The sequence below is a fragment of the Ictidomys tridecemlineatus genome, chromosome 4 (genome assembly GCF_052094955.1).
Source record: "Ictidomys tridecemlineatus isolate mIctTri1 chromosome 4, mIctTri1.hap1, whole genome shotgun sequence".
Lineage (NCBI taxonomy): Eukaryota > Metazoa > Chordata > Mammalia > Rodentia > Sciuridae > Ictidomys > Ictidomys tridecemlineatus.
In genome coordinates this window covers 52,822,289-52,839,371 of record NC_135480.1, presented here as the reverse complement: position 1 = coordinate 52,839,371, position 17,083 = coordinate 52,822,289, and the positions used below count along the sequence as shown (strand labels likewise).

The following is a 17,083-nucleotide window of genomic DNA, read 5'->3' as shown; positions in this document are numbered from 1 at the left end:
AAATTAGTGCCAGTGTTTTATGATTAGATTGGTATAAAACTGTCTTACAACAGGTTACAAAATGTCCTTGTATATTCAAACTAATCATACAGCAAAGAAGGAGAAGAAACTTAGACACACTGATAGGTGTTTCAAAAATTATTTTTATTGTTACATTCCAAAGAGGACATAGGAAAAAAAAAGCCAGTTATCCAATAACTGTTATACTTTTCAGAGAGGCACCTAGAATTCCAGTCCTAGTTCAAAGCTGCACACATTAGAACTTAAACCATTGCCTCTCAACTGACCAGAAATACTGACCAGTATGTCATCACTCCAGGGAAGCTTGGGTTTAAAAGATAATTTCTTTATTGCAAGTGTCCAAGTCCTTAGCATTTGTCCTTAAAAATACTAGGAGAATATGAGGAAGACCACACACACCAAGACTATGTTTAGTCATTAGAATAAACTAGCAAATGGCCAGTTTGTTCTAGGATGCATTGCATCAGACATCACAGTACAGGAAGAAAATCTGCATTTTTGTGAAGAGCTGCCAGGCATTCAGATCCAATTTACCATAAAATGAAGCCACAGGCCAACCAAATACCAAGATTAATACAGTCAGTGCAAAAGTCAAACGGGTAAGTCAGCACTTTGATGAGGCCAACTACACTGGAAAATATTCATGAAATTTGAAAATAAAAGGTAAGGTTTATTTACAAAAGTTTGTTTGTAAAGTAACTTGAGAAAAGTTGGGTCAAGCACTTCCCACATATCCCTCCCCTCTCCCGCCAAAAAAACAAAAACAATAAAAACAAAGAACACCAGAAAATTATCTTGAAAATCAAGTTAAAACTATATGGTGAAAAAGAGAGTGCTTATTTTAGGTAAAGGACTTCAAGATAATTTATAGGCAGATATAATTTTATTAGTAAAAGTCAAAGTAGGAAAAGGCTTATTGACTGACTCCAAACTGTGTGCTTTTAAAAATGTCTCCATTAATATGTTAACCAGAAAAAAAATACTAAGCATGTTTTTGCCTCCAATTTTGAGTCTTCCAGCAAGAATCGGTGAAAACAACAGAGTATTAAAACAAAACCCAGGAAAACTCAGTCAATTCTTTTCAGTTGTCTGCCTTGTGTCTTTCTAGTTACCTTGCATTCGATTTCCAATTAGCTGAGGACAACATGTCGGTCAAAGACAGATTTTCGCTGCTCTTGTACTTGAAGCTTCCAACGCTGCTGGGCATATTCCACCTTGTTTAGAACATTGGCTCGACTGCGGGAGCGGGCCAGCACATCATGGGCATTTGCAAAAGGCTGGTGATCCTGCAAGTCCAGATAGAGAACATCAGAGATGACAAGACCAGTGTAAAATATACACAAAACAGCAGTTAGCTAGCCACAGAGATGGGAACAGGTGAATTTTTCAATAGAATACCAGTCCTACTTCAAAGCTACACACATTACAGCTGTGTGACTATACACTTCTACGCAGAAGAAGGATGAAATCTATGGAAATAGGTGGTTTAGGAGACATAAGTGAGAAGGATATTTGTGAAACATTTCCATGGGTCACATTTTCCAAAGACATTTCCCTTAAGAAGCAGAGACCAAGGCAAATACAATGGTCTTTTTTTTTTTTTTTTTTTAGTATTTTTTAGTTGTAGATGGGCACAATACCTTTATTTATTTATCTTTTTATGTGGTGCTGAGGATCAAACCCAGTGCCTCTCCCATGCTAGGAGAATGCTCTACCACTGAGCCACAACCCCAGCCCACAATGGTCATTCTTGTTAAAGAGAAGTCTTCCTTGATTAGTAGGGCAAAGGAAGTCTATTTTCATATCCATATCTCTGTGTTACTTTCCTTGCTTTAATTAATACTATAAAAATATCTGTGACAAAGGAAATATATCTTTAAATTTCCTGACTCCCATTATATTAAAATTATTTATTTGCCTGCTTGGGGCCGCATTTGCCATGGCAGATAAGTTGACAGGATCTTATCTTGATTGGTTTAATATCTCCTTATACTCTTTTTTTAAATATTTATTTTTTAGTTTTCAGTGGACACAACATCTTTATTTTATTTTTATGTGGTGCTGAAGATCGAACCCAGCGCCCCGCGCATGCCAGGAGAGTGCACTACCACTTGAGCCACATTCCCAGCTCTCCTTATACTTTTAACACAAACTAAACAGGTAGTTTTAAAAAGTTTTCTCATTTCCCCCTTCTCTACCCTGTAATGAAAAGAAAAGAAGTGCTATGATTTCTTTCTATTTCCAAGGAATATGAGGATTGATTTACTTCAGCATCTCTATTCTACAAAGACTTGAATTTTTCATTGCTGAGCACCTAATGGCTTCCATGTTAGTTACTGTCTTACAAAAGAGGTATTAAAGGGTTACCCTTTCCTAGCCAAAGTAAACTAATGCAACTGGATGTTTGTAGTCATTACACAGGAAACCACCATATTAATCTACCTATGAATGAGATATAAACACAGCTGCCTAAATGACAAAAAGCATTCAATAGTAATTTATTGTTTTTGTTTTGCCTTTTCCTTGATCTCTTTTTCCTGAAACTCCTATTAGCAAAGTTTCTAAATATTCCAACACAAGATGCAAGCAAGTCACAATTCAGACCTCTTAAACTAAGTTTTGCCTCAAGGAAAGAAACAACATTGTTCTGCTATGCATGTCTAAAAAGCTATATTATATATCTAAGGCAGGAGTCAGCAAGTATTTGAAAAGCTATGAATAACACATAACTATATGGTGTCATGATACCTGGTCTTGTTTTCATAGCACAACATTTAAACCATGTCTACATGCTCAAAGAGTTTTCTATAAAAAGAATCTTTCCTTGCCTTTTTTTTTTTTTTTTTTTTTTTGGTACTGGGGATTGAACTCAAGGAAACTCAACCACTGAGCTACATCTACAACCCTATTTTGTATTTTATTTAGATTTAGTCTCACTGAGTTGCTTAGTGCCTCATAGTTGCTGAGGCTGGCTTTGAACCTGTGATCTTCCGGTCTCAGCCTCTTAAGCCACTGGGATTACAGGTATGGGCCACCGAACCTGGCTTTCCTTGCCTTCTTTATCCAAATATCATTTACTTTTCACTTAATGGTAATGGCTTGTGCAAATCTCATTTATTTTTTATTTTTAATCTTACAAATGAAAATAATAAAGACAATCCTATAAAGTCCAAATTTTTTCAGTTTGAAAAAGAAGGTAAACACAAAGGAAGGCTAAACTTATAGGTTTACTTGATTCCCCATATGGAAATAAACTAATCCAAGGTCATTTAACAAATTAGCATAAACACTAAAATTTAGCTTGCCTAATTAACTAGATTTGATGTTAGATCTTCTCAATACACATATTTTATTCAGGTAGATTAAAATGACACTATAAGAATATGGTGTTTCAATGAACTTGTATATCAAATATTATAACCATTGGCTTGTTTTAACACAAATAAGGCTGGGAAGAAGGATGTACTTTATCAGAAGAGCACCCTGCAGTTTCACATTCATGTTTTCTACTCTTCATGGTAAGGGGAGAAAAATCTTCTTAAGGAACATATTCAAAAGACTAAACAAACTAGTTAATCCTTTTGTTCTGCTCTCCACCTATCAGAACAAGATTGAACTAGCTGCTTGTGGTCATGGATGCTGAGAGAATGCAAATACAGGAGATTTATCTTTTTCCTATGTTTGTTCTTTTTACACCTGATAAAATTACAATGAATACAAAACATGTTTTAATGTAATGCTTTGATAATAGTGATGATGTGTCATGGATATATGATACAGTAAATATTATGACTACTTGCAATGAGCTTCTTAACTATTTGTACTTTTATTTGCTTTAAAATGTTTTACACTGAACAAAAATGAAAACTAAGAATTTTTAAAAAGCATTCTTAAAAGTATATAAATAAGGAAAAAATTATGTCTTGAGTCTAACAATTATAGGAATTTACTTGTTTTTTGTGTGGAGTTGCCATAAATTCATAGCTCTGGTCAGAAAACCTCTCCCTGTCGAGAATTAGTTTAACAGGTATCCAAGGGTCAGCCAGGCCTCTCAGTGACAATATTCTCCAATTAATTGGGTGTGATTTTGCTCCTTACCCAGGGACATTTAGCAATGCCTGTGAACATTTTTGATTGCCGTGACAGGAATAGCAATCATGCAGCATTAATCTTCTAGCATTTAGTAGATAGAAGTTAGGGATGCGGCTGAATATCTCACAATAAACAGGATATCCTTTCGCAACAAAGAATTATTTGACCCTAGATAGCTAGTCAGTGTTGAGAAACCCTAAACATGGAAATAGTATAAGGGGCTCTAATATTAGTTTCTAACATACAACATCTGTTTTTCCAGCTTTCCCTGTATTAGTTCCATCACTATGCTTAGGTTTTGACCACATCAGATCTCTAGTCTTTTATCCCAGCCTGTCAGTCTCCTCCTGAAATTCTTTTACAGTAAATATGTGTTTCTTATATTAAAAATAAAATGAAGGGCTGGGGATGTGGCTCAAGCGGTAATGTGCTCACCTGGCATACATGGGGCACTGGGTTCGATCCTCAGCACCACATAAAAGTTAAATAAAGATGTTGTGTCCACTGAAAACTCAAAAATAAATATTAAAAAAATTCTCTCTCTCAAAAAAAATAAATAAATAAAATGGAGAAACCACTATAGTCATTTCATTTACATCTTTTTATTTTATTCATCTCTTTATCCCTAGTAACAAGAACAGAATATTTAACTCATTATCTCATTATATGTTGGTCGAATAAAAACACCAAGGGAAAAAGAGGTAAAGAGAGGTGCTTTTATGAAAATTCTTGCCAAAAATAAATAAATAAATAAATCTTGCCCAAATAAGCTAAATATTTGTAATTGATACTCATGAGACAACAGTTTATTGTTCAAAAAGCAGGCTCTGGGGGCTGGGGATGTGGCTCAAGCAGTAGCGTGCTTGCCTGGCATGTGCGGGGCGCTGGGTTCGATCCTCAGCACCACATAAAAATTTAAAAAAAAATGTTGTGTCCACCGAAAATTAAAAATAAATATTAAAAAATTCTCTCTCTCTCTCTTTAAAAAAAAAAAAAAAAAAGCAGGCTCTGTTTATAGTTACAACTCAAATCATCTAGCCAGGTTCTCCTTTCCTAGCTTTTACCAACAGGTCCACAAAGGCATTCCAGAGTAAAAGAACTCTTGACTGCTTGGCAAGCTCACTCAGGCTTGGCTTTTAGAATTGATTGTTAAAACTATAAAGAATTTTATCTCTTTCAGGAACATAGTCCAATAAAATATTTCAATAGAAAAAGTAATTTCTTTTTTATTTTTTTTAATATTTATTTTTTTAGTTAGATACAATACCTTTATTTGTTTTTATGTGATGCTGAGGATCGAACCGAGGGCTTTGCATATGCTAGCGAGTGCACTACTGCTGAGCTACAACCCCAGCCCATAATTTCTTTTGTTGTTGTTCTTGTTTTGTTTGTTTGTTTTATAGTACTGGAGATTGAATCTAGGGCACTCGACCACTGAGCTACATTCCCAGCCCATTTGTTTGTATATTTAATTAATTAATTAATTACTTTTTAAGACCATTGTTGAGGCTGGCCTCAAACTTGTAATCTTCCTGCTTCAGCTTCCAGAGAAGCTGGGATTACACTGCCACCATTCCTATTTCTTTTTTAAAACATTTAAAATTTTTAGTCATAGATGGACACTATTTCTATTTTATTATTTGTGTGGTGCTGAGGATTGAACCCAGTGCCCCATATATTTGAGATACACCATTGAGACACAACCCTAGCCCAAAAAAGTAATTTCTAATTATATATAATAATAAAATAGTGGAAAATTAAAGAATAATCCCAAACAGGATAATGATAAATCAAACAATACAATTCTCTAAACTATACTGAATATCAAGCTATGAACAAAATCAACATCTAGATACTTTTAAATTAAGTAATGTTAAAATGAAAAGGAGACAATGCATCAATTTATACTGATTATGCCAACTATTCGTACAAATATAAATGTGTTTTAGAGACAGAAGGAGGAGGGCTTCATTTTAAAGTAACACATTATGGCTTTCACAACGATTTCGTCATAAAGAGATAGACACTAAAATTAGAACTCTCTTTAGTGTTTCAGATTGAGGATGTGTTCCATGTGCAATGCTTTTTTTTTGCTTCTGGGGGTTTAATCGTGGGGCACTTTACCACCGAGCTACATCCCCAGCCCTTTTAATTTTTTTCATTTTGAGACAGGGTCTCCCTAAATTGCTTAGGGTCTTGCTAAGTTGTGAGGCTGGCTCAAGCCTGTGATCCTGCTGTCTCAGCCCCAAGCTGCTGGGATTACAGGAGTGTACAACTGCACCTGGCCTATTCATTTGCTTAATTTCACTTTACATCAGATGACGACAGACACTAGCTATGAGTAGCTAAGGCAGGCTAGAAACTTACCCCAACATCATCATCGCTTTGTATCAACTGTGAGTGTCCAAAGAGGCGTCTCTTCAGTATAGGCTCAATCAGGGTAAGATACACCATGTATAGAAGTAGAAGCCCCAAAATAGAGAGATAAATTATAATGGTAACCTAAACGAAATTGAAAATAAGTTACATTGCTAATCAAGCCAAGAAATCAGAATTTTGTCATGATAATTGTAAAGCCATAGTTAAGACTGATTTATCTGCCAAGCATATAGGATTTCTATACCAACCAGATTCCAATAAGACACAAACTCAAATCTTTACCAAAGTACTATTTAAGATAAAGGAGAAAAAGCATTTTGTCTTTGGGATCTTTTTATGAATCTTCAAAAACTTCATCTTCACTTAATACTAATACTTTGTCACCACTGCTAACATAGCAGTTTTTGTTGCTGTTTTTTTTTTAACCTGAACATAGTCTCCTAGAAGAACTCTTGCTAAAACAATTTAAAGGAATCGTAACAGAAAATGTAGTTCAGATAAATTTCAACAGGATACTCTTTTAGATCAATTTAAGTCTACAGAAACACTTTTTAGGCCACTGATTTTCTTGGGATATTAATCACACAAATGAGACACACACAAGGAAGGCTATAATAAAATAGAATAGACAATAGCAATTGTTGACAAGGATGTAGAGAAACAGAAACATCATACACTGCTGGTAAAATGGTGCAACCACTTTGGAAAACAATCTGGTTGACTGTTAAATTACATACAAGCTTACTACTTATGGAATATACCCAAGAGAAAGGGAAACATATATCTACATAAAGACATATACACAGATAGTTCTAACAGTATAAATCTGGAAATAACCCAAATGTCCATCAATTTAGGAGTGAATATTCATAAAATGGAACACTATGGCAGGTGCAATGGCATCTTCCTATAATCCCAGTGGCTCGGAAGGCTGAAGCAGGAGGATCCCAAGTTCAAAGCCAGCCTGTGCAACTTAGCAAGCCCCTAAGCAAGGCCCACCCTGTCTCAAAATAAAATATATTTTTAAAATAAAATGGAACACTCTTCAACAATAAAATAGAATAAAGTACTGATACTTGCTACAACTTATAAAAAAACCATGGGCTGGGGTTGTGGCTCAGTGGTAGCTTGCCTGCCTAGCATGTGTGAGGCACAGAGTATGATTCTCAGCAACACACATAAGCAAATAAATAAACAAAAGTCCATCAAACTAATAAAAATATTTAAAAAAATAAGAATAAATAAAAACCATTATGCTAAATGAAAAAAGGCAGTCACAGAAGACTATATACTACATAATTCCATTTATATGACATGTTCAGATATATACTGATAGAAAGTAGAATAGTGATCAAGTGATTGTTTGGGGCTAGGGACAGCAATGAGGATTAACTATAAGTGAGCATAAAGGGATATTTTTAGGGTAATGGGAATTTTTTTTAAAAAAATATTTATTTATTTATTTATTTTAGTTATCAGCAGACACAACATCTTTGTTTGTATGTGGTGCTGAGGATTGAACCCGGGCTGCACGCATGCCAGGCCAGCGTGCTACCGCTTGAGCCACATCCCCAGCCCCAGGGTAATGGGAATATTTAAAATTATATTTTAAAAAGTTGTTTTAAGTTTATTTAAATTTATAAAATTGACACTTATGATGAGTAAATTTTAAATTTGGGCACATAAATTATATGTGCCCCAAAATTATTTAAAAGACAAAGTACAGTGAGGATTTCTCTGTAGTACTAAACCCTGCTGGAGCAGGAGCTCTCCTGTGGGGGTCTATCATAGCAGAAATCTTATTATGACTGGCCATTATAACAAAGCTTTTTTTTTTGAGGAAAGGAATGTTAAGCACCATATTAAAAAAAACTTGAGAAAACAACCATTAATCCTAACTATAATAAATAAATTGAGCCCATCAGAATCCAAATAGCAATGAGAGTTATGTATATTCCATTGCCTTTAAGAATTGAAGAAGGGAAATCTTAAAATTTAGAACTAATATTTCTGAAATAGTTATATATGTGTATATGTGTGTGTGTGTGTGTGTGTGTGTGTGTGTGTGTGTGTGTGTGTAAACTTATTCAAAGGGTTGAGAGATTAGTGAATGGAAGGCTTAATCATGCTACTGTCCCACTAGCTTTTGGTGTACATGGCTAACAGAGAAACTAGGATATCTTTCTGGAATATGATGATTAAACATAGCACATTTTAATATATCTATCCATTTTACATATCTACCTAACATATCGATAACCACAAAGCAACTCAATTAGGCAGAGAGCAGGCCCATTATGCCTTTTGGAAAGGGGGTTCAAATTTTCTGTCTTTTCTAGAGACCGTGTATATTTCACCTTGATCGTAACAGAGCTTCTTTCCTCATATTTGCATTCACAGCGTAGACAGTATGCTTCTACATCAGGCCCCCGCACAGGCATGGGCTCTACAACATGAAGGCAATCACTGAAAACACAAATAAAATATTGCTAAAGCCTGGCTTGATTTTGTACTTGCACTGATCAAAACTTCCTGAAATCCAGAAATATCATTGAACTTACCCCAGTGAAAGAACATAAGAAACAAATAAAGCAAAGTGAAAACATTTCCTCTCTCAATATTAGCATTTTGGTAAGATTTTATAGTCTAAGAAATAATAAAGACACATACATAGTAGTGATCTATTTTCAGTTGCTATTGTTAACAGTTACAAATGCCTGTGTTAGTGGGATATATGTCTGTTCTATATGTCCGGGGCAGGTAGCACACATTTTTATTACTTTTCTCAGCTATTAAGAGTTTACCACTCTGATTACCTTTAGCAAAAGGAGGCAAAGTTTTTCTGTCTTGCTGGCTACAGAGCAATTTTTTTTTTCCTTTTGATACTCTTCCTTAGACATTTCTGGCTTAAACTATCCAATAACTCAACTACAGCAACCTATCCTACCCTACCCATTCTTCTTGGGGACACTCAATGCTCTAGCTGATTCCTTCTCTTTGTCCTATCAAAATGCACATTTTTGTGTTCTGTTACCTATGAAATGTGGCATTCGAAAGAAAACACAAAATGATATGATAAATAACAGGTAATTAATTTTAACAAACAGTAATAAAAATTAAATATTCACTAGTAGAATTTCAAATAAGAGTAAGCTATTCCATAAGTAATACCATAAAAGTTTCCTATTTCAGGTTCATAAACCTCAGCAATACCTAAGAATTACTTGAGAATCTAAGTGCCGAGTAAATATCGAGTATTTCTTTGAAGGACAAATACTTTATAGTAACAACAGGTGTTGGATACTGTGCAACAGTTGTGCAAGACTGAAGAAGCAGGGAGGTTCATTCAAACCAACCAGTCAGGAGCAGAGCTAAACCTAGAGGCAGTTCAGCTATTTTTGGGAACTAGGCAACAGTTCCCCCTAGTGTCAAAAGGAAGATATTATAGCTAAAGTTGGAAGCCTGACTTCATCTACACCCTTCACAGCATGAAATATCTATTCCTGATTTCAGAAATAGGCAACGGGTACTCAGCATATGACCCCCATCAATCTAATGCCTGACCTACATGTTTCATCTGTACCTTTGTGCATCCATTTCTTTTATGTTCTGGATATATTGATATTGGAGGCCTCAGGAAGCAACAACATCCTGATTGATGACAACCTGTTTTACTTACTAAAGCAAATTAAAAATTTCAGTGCCAATTGGGAGACTATTCCAGTAAAAGGTTAAGCTGTAAGAAAGAAGCAAGGGAAAGTGTGATAAGGGAAGGAAGAAAAATCTCAAACAAGGCTTATTTTCAACTGTTTATTTTCAAAGCTCTATTTTGACTAATAACCAGGAATGAACAATGTATGGCTTTATCTGAGCCTGGAATAACAAAAAGTTAGTGAAAAGATTGGTATAAATCACTGAACAGTGAGTTTATTTGCAACCTGAATTCATATTCTTTTACTGATAACAAAACTGATTTTTTTAATCTTCAGAATCTTTGGAAAATTTATAGAAGTAACTTAACGATTATTTGAGGGTGTTTTTTTTGCATTATATAAAGTAACTTGCTGATTCAAAATCTGTAATAATATTGTCAAATCACTTTGTAATATGAAACCTTTTAAAGTGGAACACAAAAAGTTCTCAGGAACACATCAAACAGACTAAACCTAAAAGCATTCATCATGAGAATTATAAACAATGACATCAGAGAAGCTAACCATGTTCAAAGGCAGGCTTTTCTTTTTCAAAGTCAGTTTGAAATATTGTGACAGAAAGAATTTAATCTTGCTTTCAGACCCTTTGCTGATTACTGAGCTATGAAATCAGATTCTTGTGAAAATAGCTAGCATTTAGAGCTATTTTCCTTGGATACCTAACCCCTATGAACATCAATAAACTAAGAACATCACAATTCTATGGGAAGGCATACACTCATCCTACTATAACACATCTGTTTCCCAACTGTTTCATGGAGCATATAGAAAAAGTTATCACTGGGGCTGGGGATGGGGTTGAGTGGTAGAGTGCTTGCCTTGCATGCATGAGACACTGGATTTGATTCTCAGCACCACAAATAAATAAATAAAGTATATCAACAACTAAAATACTAAACAACTAAAATGTGTGGGTGTGTACAAAGCTATCATTTATAAGGTCTACTGTGATAAACAAAGGCTACTGGTGGCTGGCTAGTCAGGATTCCAATCACTATAGGTCTGCTTGATTGCCTGAAGGCAAAAGGATCACTATCTCTGTATACATACAAACTAATTACTCACACCAAATGGGAAACTAATATATATAGTTCATTCATCATCATTCCTGAGAGCTCTGACACTTTTAAACATAGCCTCTTCTATGTGGCAATACCAAATATTATCAAAACTGATGTTGTACAAATTATAATTCAGATGAAGGTTTGCTTACCTTTCACTGAAAAGTGAGAGAGAAAAAGGCCCCTCACCAAATGGTGCGGCATAGGCAGGTAACAATGAGTAGTTTAGGTGCCAAAAACTCAGTGCTGGGGTTGGGATTGTGGCTCAGTGGTAGAGCACTTGCCTAGCATGTAGGAGTACTGGGTTCAATTCTCAGCACCACACATAAATAAATAAATAAGATAAAGGTCCATCAACAATTAAAAGGAAAAAAATTAAAGGAAAAAAAAAAAACTACTCAGTGCCATCTGCATATAAAACTTTCCCTGTGGAGGGTTTGGTGTTTGGGCAATAGTGTTCTTTTAGCTTTATATCATGCCCTTAGCCTTACTCTTTTTCAAATAAAGAAGAATGTAACATCTTTGCTTAAAAAAAGATATACTTAAAAAGAAAATGACACATTGGATATACATTCTGAGCCAACAGTAACAACACAGAAAGAAATGTGGCAGGCAATTCAGTGATCCAGAATACTTACCAATCTTTCTGGGATATGTTCTTATTATAAATATGTCCAGAATTCTCTTTATAGGGAGGACAGATACATTTACATCGAACATCCTCGAAATTCTGTAACCAAAATGAAAAGCTAGTATAATTTATGATTTATCATTCATATATTTTAAAAACGGCAAATATTCACTTTGCTAAACATCCTGTCAAATTTTATAAATCCATTCATTTAAAATTTTAATTTTGAGTGATGTAAGTTTTAAAACCATAAGTCCTTTATGCTAAGCTAATGAATCATCATATATTACATTAAATTATTTTGAAATAATATGTAATACATGATCTGTTACTTATTAATCACATAACAATCAAATTGTGTTAATGTTATCACTGCCTACCTGCCAGTAGAAAAATATATAGTTGACAAATAGTTGTGCCTATAAATAAGAATGCTAATTACAAAAGGATGGGGGAGACATATGCCTGTAATCTCAGGAGGCTGAGGCAGAAGGATTACAAATTCAAGGATAGCCTGGGTAATTCAGCAAGATCCTATCTCAAAATAAAAATTTTAAAAAGGGCTGGGAGGGGGCTAGGGATGTGGCTCAAGCAGTAGCGTGCTCCCCTGGCATGTGCGCGGCCCGGGTTCAATCCTCAGCACCACATACAAACAAAGATGTTGTGTCCACTGAAAACTAAAAAAAAAAAAAAAAAAAAAATTTTAAAAAGGGCTGGGAATTTAGCTCAGTGGTAGATCAAGTGTTTAGTATAGTGCGCTCCTGAATTTGATCCCTAGCATCACAAAAAAACAACTTTTTGCCTACCATCTTTCACCCTTTGGTAGAAAGGCACTGACATGGATAAAATGGACTGACTGGGCTAGAATCCTATAAGGAAAGAATTTTTAGAGGCACTTAGCTACAACTAAGAAGGAAGTACATAGGGGAAGTAGCTTAATTCTAGCTGAAATCAGCTTATTCTACTCTTCCCAGAAAATTTTGCTACTAATCTCTGGTTGACAGCGAGGACAACTTCTAACAATAACAACAAAAATTATCCTCAGGGGCTGAGGATATAGCTTGGTTGGTAGAGGGCTTGCCTTGCATGCACAAGGCCCTGGGTTCAAACCCCAGCATTAAAAAAGAAAAAAAAAAAATCAAGACGCATATACAGACAGAAAGTGTAAAGGGGAATTTGAGAAAACAATTACTCATTTGTCCCCAGAAGACCATGCCCATTGCTCCCACATACAGCCCTATGTCTGGCAGAGCCGTTCACTGTTCATAAACTTACTCAGCAACCATTCAATGTTTACTCTGTGCCAGACCTTGTAGCTCAATGAGGTAGATTCAGATAAGCATGAGACATGGTTCTTGCCCTAGGACACACCCTAAGAAGAGATTAACACATACATGACCACAATATACTACATAAAGTGATGATGAACAATATGCAGTTTTAAAAGTCAAGAGACTTGCTGCTGTCTCTGTTTCTGGAGGGAGGTCAGAAAGAGTTTCAAAAAGAACTCCTTTTCAAAAACATCTGCCTGCCTGTAATCTATCTTAGTCCCTGTGTTTAAAGATATTATAGATCTCTCTACTGTTGTGTATAACTAAAAAGAATAAAAAGGATATTATAGATTTAAGCTCCTATTTAAAAATGCAATGGCTTTCTGTTTTCCCATCACACTAATGTGAAGTCTTTCTATTTTTGCCCCCAAATGATTTACCTCATCAAAGACATCAAAGAAGAAGAACAAGTATGTATGAGACCAGGACAGGCTGAGACAGGAGGATCCCCAGTTCAAAGCCAGCCTCAGCAATGGCAAGGCGCTAAGCAACTCAGTGAGACCCTGTCTCTAATAAAATACGAAATTGGGCTGGGGATGTGGCTTAGTAGTTGAGTGCCCCTGAGTTCAATCTCTGGTAGAAAGAAAAGAAAAGAGAAGAAAAGAAAAGAAAGAAAGAAAAACTTGGAGAAAGGCCATAATCTCACCTTTCCTGTGGTTTGTCTCATTTCTTTTCCATTAAATTATAAGAAAGAGAGAAGGCAAGAAAGAAGCTAAGAGGTCCTTGAGAGGGAGAGATGAGACTATTAAGCTGGTGAGAGATACTCTGTAGGTCCTGCTACTAAGGAAGTCTACCAGGAAAGATTAGTTTCCATGATAGGAAGGGAATCTGTTTAGGAATGGGTTCAGGGGAGTTAGTTCCTAATAAGAAAAACTTCTGTAAGGGAGGGGCTTCCTATCATTTGGTTTGGAGAACACGGGGGGGGGGGGTGCTGAGGCTGGTGGAGGGTAGGGGGTGAGGTATCAGAGCAGGTGGAGAGTTAAAGATTCTTGGAAAGGTTGTAAAGTTTGAGATGGACGCTGTCTGGGCTGCGGAGGGAAACGTCAAAACGTGGAAGAGTAGCTGTCAGGACTGGGTGTGGGGGCGGCGATTGCCAGGCTGTCAGGACTGAGGGCAGGAGTGCTACCGGGCAGTAAAGAGTAAGGGTGAGTGCTGCAAGGGCTGTGAAGCTAGGAGCATGGCTGTCAGGGCTGGGGGAGGGCTCGGGTAGAGAACAGGTAGGCAGATCCAGTTTCCGCAAGGCCAGAGGTAAGGGAGGAGCTCCTGTCAGGAGCGAAGGCTGGGCGGGACTCACCTTGGCGGCGTCTGTCAGCTGTACCAGCAGCAGTACGGAGAGCGCCAGGCAGGACAGGCTGAGCATGGAACCAAGTCGAAGGAGACCTCCCCACAGAGACGCCATCACCGCCTTCCAGCCAGCCGGCAGCCCGGAGGCCGGAGACCTACTCCCGGCTCGGAATCCGGCTCGGGATCCTCCGCCCGCACTTCCGTCTGGGACTTCACGTCATCAGCCGCGCCGGGTCAGCTGTAAAATGCATCCGCCCCGGAAACTGTTCCCTGTGCGGAAAGGCCCGGAGGCTGTACGAACTCCACGTGGGGTGGGCCAACGCTCTGTCCCCGGACGGAAAAGGTTCGCGCTGGGATTGCAGTCTGGGCGCTCGGACATCTTCCTGGGAGCAGAAGCAGCGAGGGCTGGTCGAGGTGCCGGTGCGCTGGAAAGTTCTTTTACTCAGGGAGACCCCGTTAAGCTCCAGTGTCCTAGGGGGTGCGGGGTCGGAGCCTTCGTTGCCATCCAGGGGAGGCCGGGGTGAGCCGAAGCTCCAGGAATTGCTGGGGCAGAGGCTCATTCTGCCTGGCGCGGCCTGCCGGGTGCCAAGCGCGGAAACCAGGCTGGGTCTGGGCCGAGCATTCTTTTCCCAGAAGCCCACCCCAGTCGGAATGTTAAGGAGTCGTCTCCTGCACTTTGGGTACTAACCTGCCTCTCGGGAGCCTGCGGGACACAACTGCCTGCCAGGTTTCTAACAGCCTTTGTTAGCTGCCCTGGTGGGTGTGGCCTCCGCTTCTGGCTGACCGCCTTGGTCCAGCCTGCATTTAGGAAGTGGGTCACAGCGGCAGGGCTGGGCTGGGCAGCAGCATCCTCCGCCCAGGATTCCAAGGAGGTGGGGAATCCGGGCGCTGCGCACCGGTGAGGGCTTGCCTATCCTTGGCGTCTGACCGCCAAGTCCGAGATGGGATAGTGCTGACCCAGTTCCTCAGGGCACATCATCCTCAGCAGATATTTTAGAAGCACCCTAGAGGTGGCACAGTGTCTCCCATTAAAATATTTTTCAGGGGACTGGAATTGTGGCTCAGCGGTAGAGCGATCTTTAGCACGTGCGAGGCCCTGGGTTCAGTCCTTAGCACCACATAAAAATAAAACAAAGGTATTGTGTCCAACTACTTCTAAAAAATAAATATTTAAAATATTTTTCAGTTAATGGAGACTGACGAGGTAGTGGAAGGAATGAAGGATTCATCACAACCTTTATGGATTTGCTGAATGACATTGGGCAAATCACTTCCCTTTTCTGGGTCTTTGGTTTTTTGCTCATCCTAAGGGAATTGAACTATGAATTTCAAAATCTGCTCCTGTGATACCCCGTGTTTTTTTTTTTTCTCTCTCTCTCTAAATAGATTTTAAAAGTGGTCCTTTCATTAGAGATATCATGCTAAGCCAATTGCCCCCCCCCCCAAAAAAAAGGCTGAATGTTTTCTCTGGTAAGTGGATGATGATCCATGGGATGGGTAGGGAAGAATGAAGCAACTTTGGGTTGTGCAGAGGGGAGTGAGAGGAGGGTTGGGGCTGTGGGGATGGGAAGGACAGTAGAAAGAGACAGACATTATTACCCTATATATACATATGATTACACTACTGGTGTGATTCTGCACCATGTATAGCCACAGGAATGAGAAGTTGTGCTCCATTTGCGTACAATGTGTTAAAATACATTCTACTGTCATGTATAACTAATTAGAAAAAAATTTTTAAAAAGTGGTCCTTTTTAGTTTGTGAAAATGTTTCAACAGGTAAAATTTTCTGAATATTTTTCCTCCTATGTGATTCTTGTTGCTTCTAGGCCAGACTCCAACACAAGCTTTCTGTTACTGCACCACATGTATTTAGCCATTTTGGATCCCAAAAGGCAAATGACACCAAACCCCAATCAAAGCCAGATCAGCTGGGCTAGTTGCTTTCTTACCAATTTCCTGTGAAAATACTGTCACACTGGTGAATTCTCAAGTCTTTGCAGTGGGGTTTTTGCTGGCCAGAGAAAATCTGGAGACAGCCTGGGTTAGATGTAATGGTGAGGCACTGTGGATCTGATTGCTAAAAGCTGATTCAGCTGCAAATTTGGCATCAGTTTAGGGTTGTCTAGGACTGGTATCTAAATAATGGAGTGCTCACTCTTTGCTGAAACCTCATAAGACTTCTTCCTTAAAAATTGTTTTCAATGCCTTGATAGGGGTACAGAGGCTTACAGGATACATACCTTACTGCCTCCATCTGAGGGGCTTCATCTGTTGTGTGTGTGTGTGTGTGTGTTTGAGATGGGGGTTTCTTGTGTTGCCCAGGCTTCTCTCCACCATGCCCATCTGGCTTCCATCTTTTTAGTGGAGAAACATCAAATACTCTCAATCTGGACAGCTGCCCTGACCAAGACAGCATTTAGAGTTGCACTGAGCATTTGAAATGTGGCAAGTCTGAATTGAGCTGTACTAAAATGTCAAACATACACTGGTTTCAAAGATATAGCATGCAAAAAGTGTAAAATATCTAATTTTAAAATATTGACCAAAGTTGCTGGGCACAACTGTAAT

General features: G+C 38.0%; 2 protein-coding genes across 2 annotated transcripts; one reads left to right on the top strand and one right to left on the bottom strand.

The window, feature by feature from the left end:
- Positions 1 to 123: 123 nt before the first annotated feature.
- Positions 124 to 14,659, bottom strand: Tmem9b (TMEM9 domain family member B). Its single transcript, XM_005326819.5, has 5 exons — positions 14,523 to 14,659; positions 11,905 to 11,996; positions 8,850 to 8,958; positions 6,481 to 6,615; positions 124 to 1,307 (listed from the first exon to the last, which is right to left on the bottom strand). Exons 1-5 carry the CDS (start codon positions 14,625 to 14,627, stop codon positions 1,152 to 1,154), a joined length of 597 nt encoding a protein of 198 aa, XP_005326876.1. The 5' UTR covers positions 14,628 to 14,659; the 3' UTR covers positions 124 to 1,151.
- LOC144377101 (uncharacterized) lies at positions 14,587 to 15,850 on the top strand. The gene is made up of 2 exons (XM_078046531.1): positions 14,587 to 14,932; positions 15,699 to 15,850. The coding sequence occupies exons 1-2, from the start codon at positions 14,587 to 14,589 to the stop codon at positions 15,710 to 15,712; spliced, it is 360 nt and encodes a 119-aa protein (XP_077902657.1). The 3' UTR covers positions 15,713 to 15,850.
- Positions 15,851 to 17,083: the final 1,233 nt, after the last annotated feature.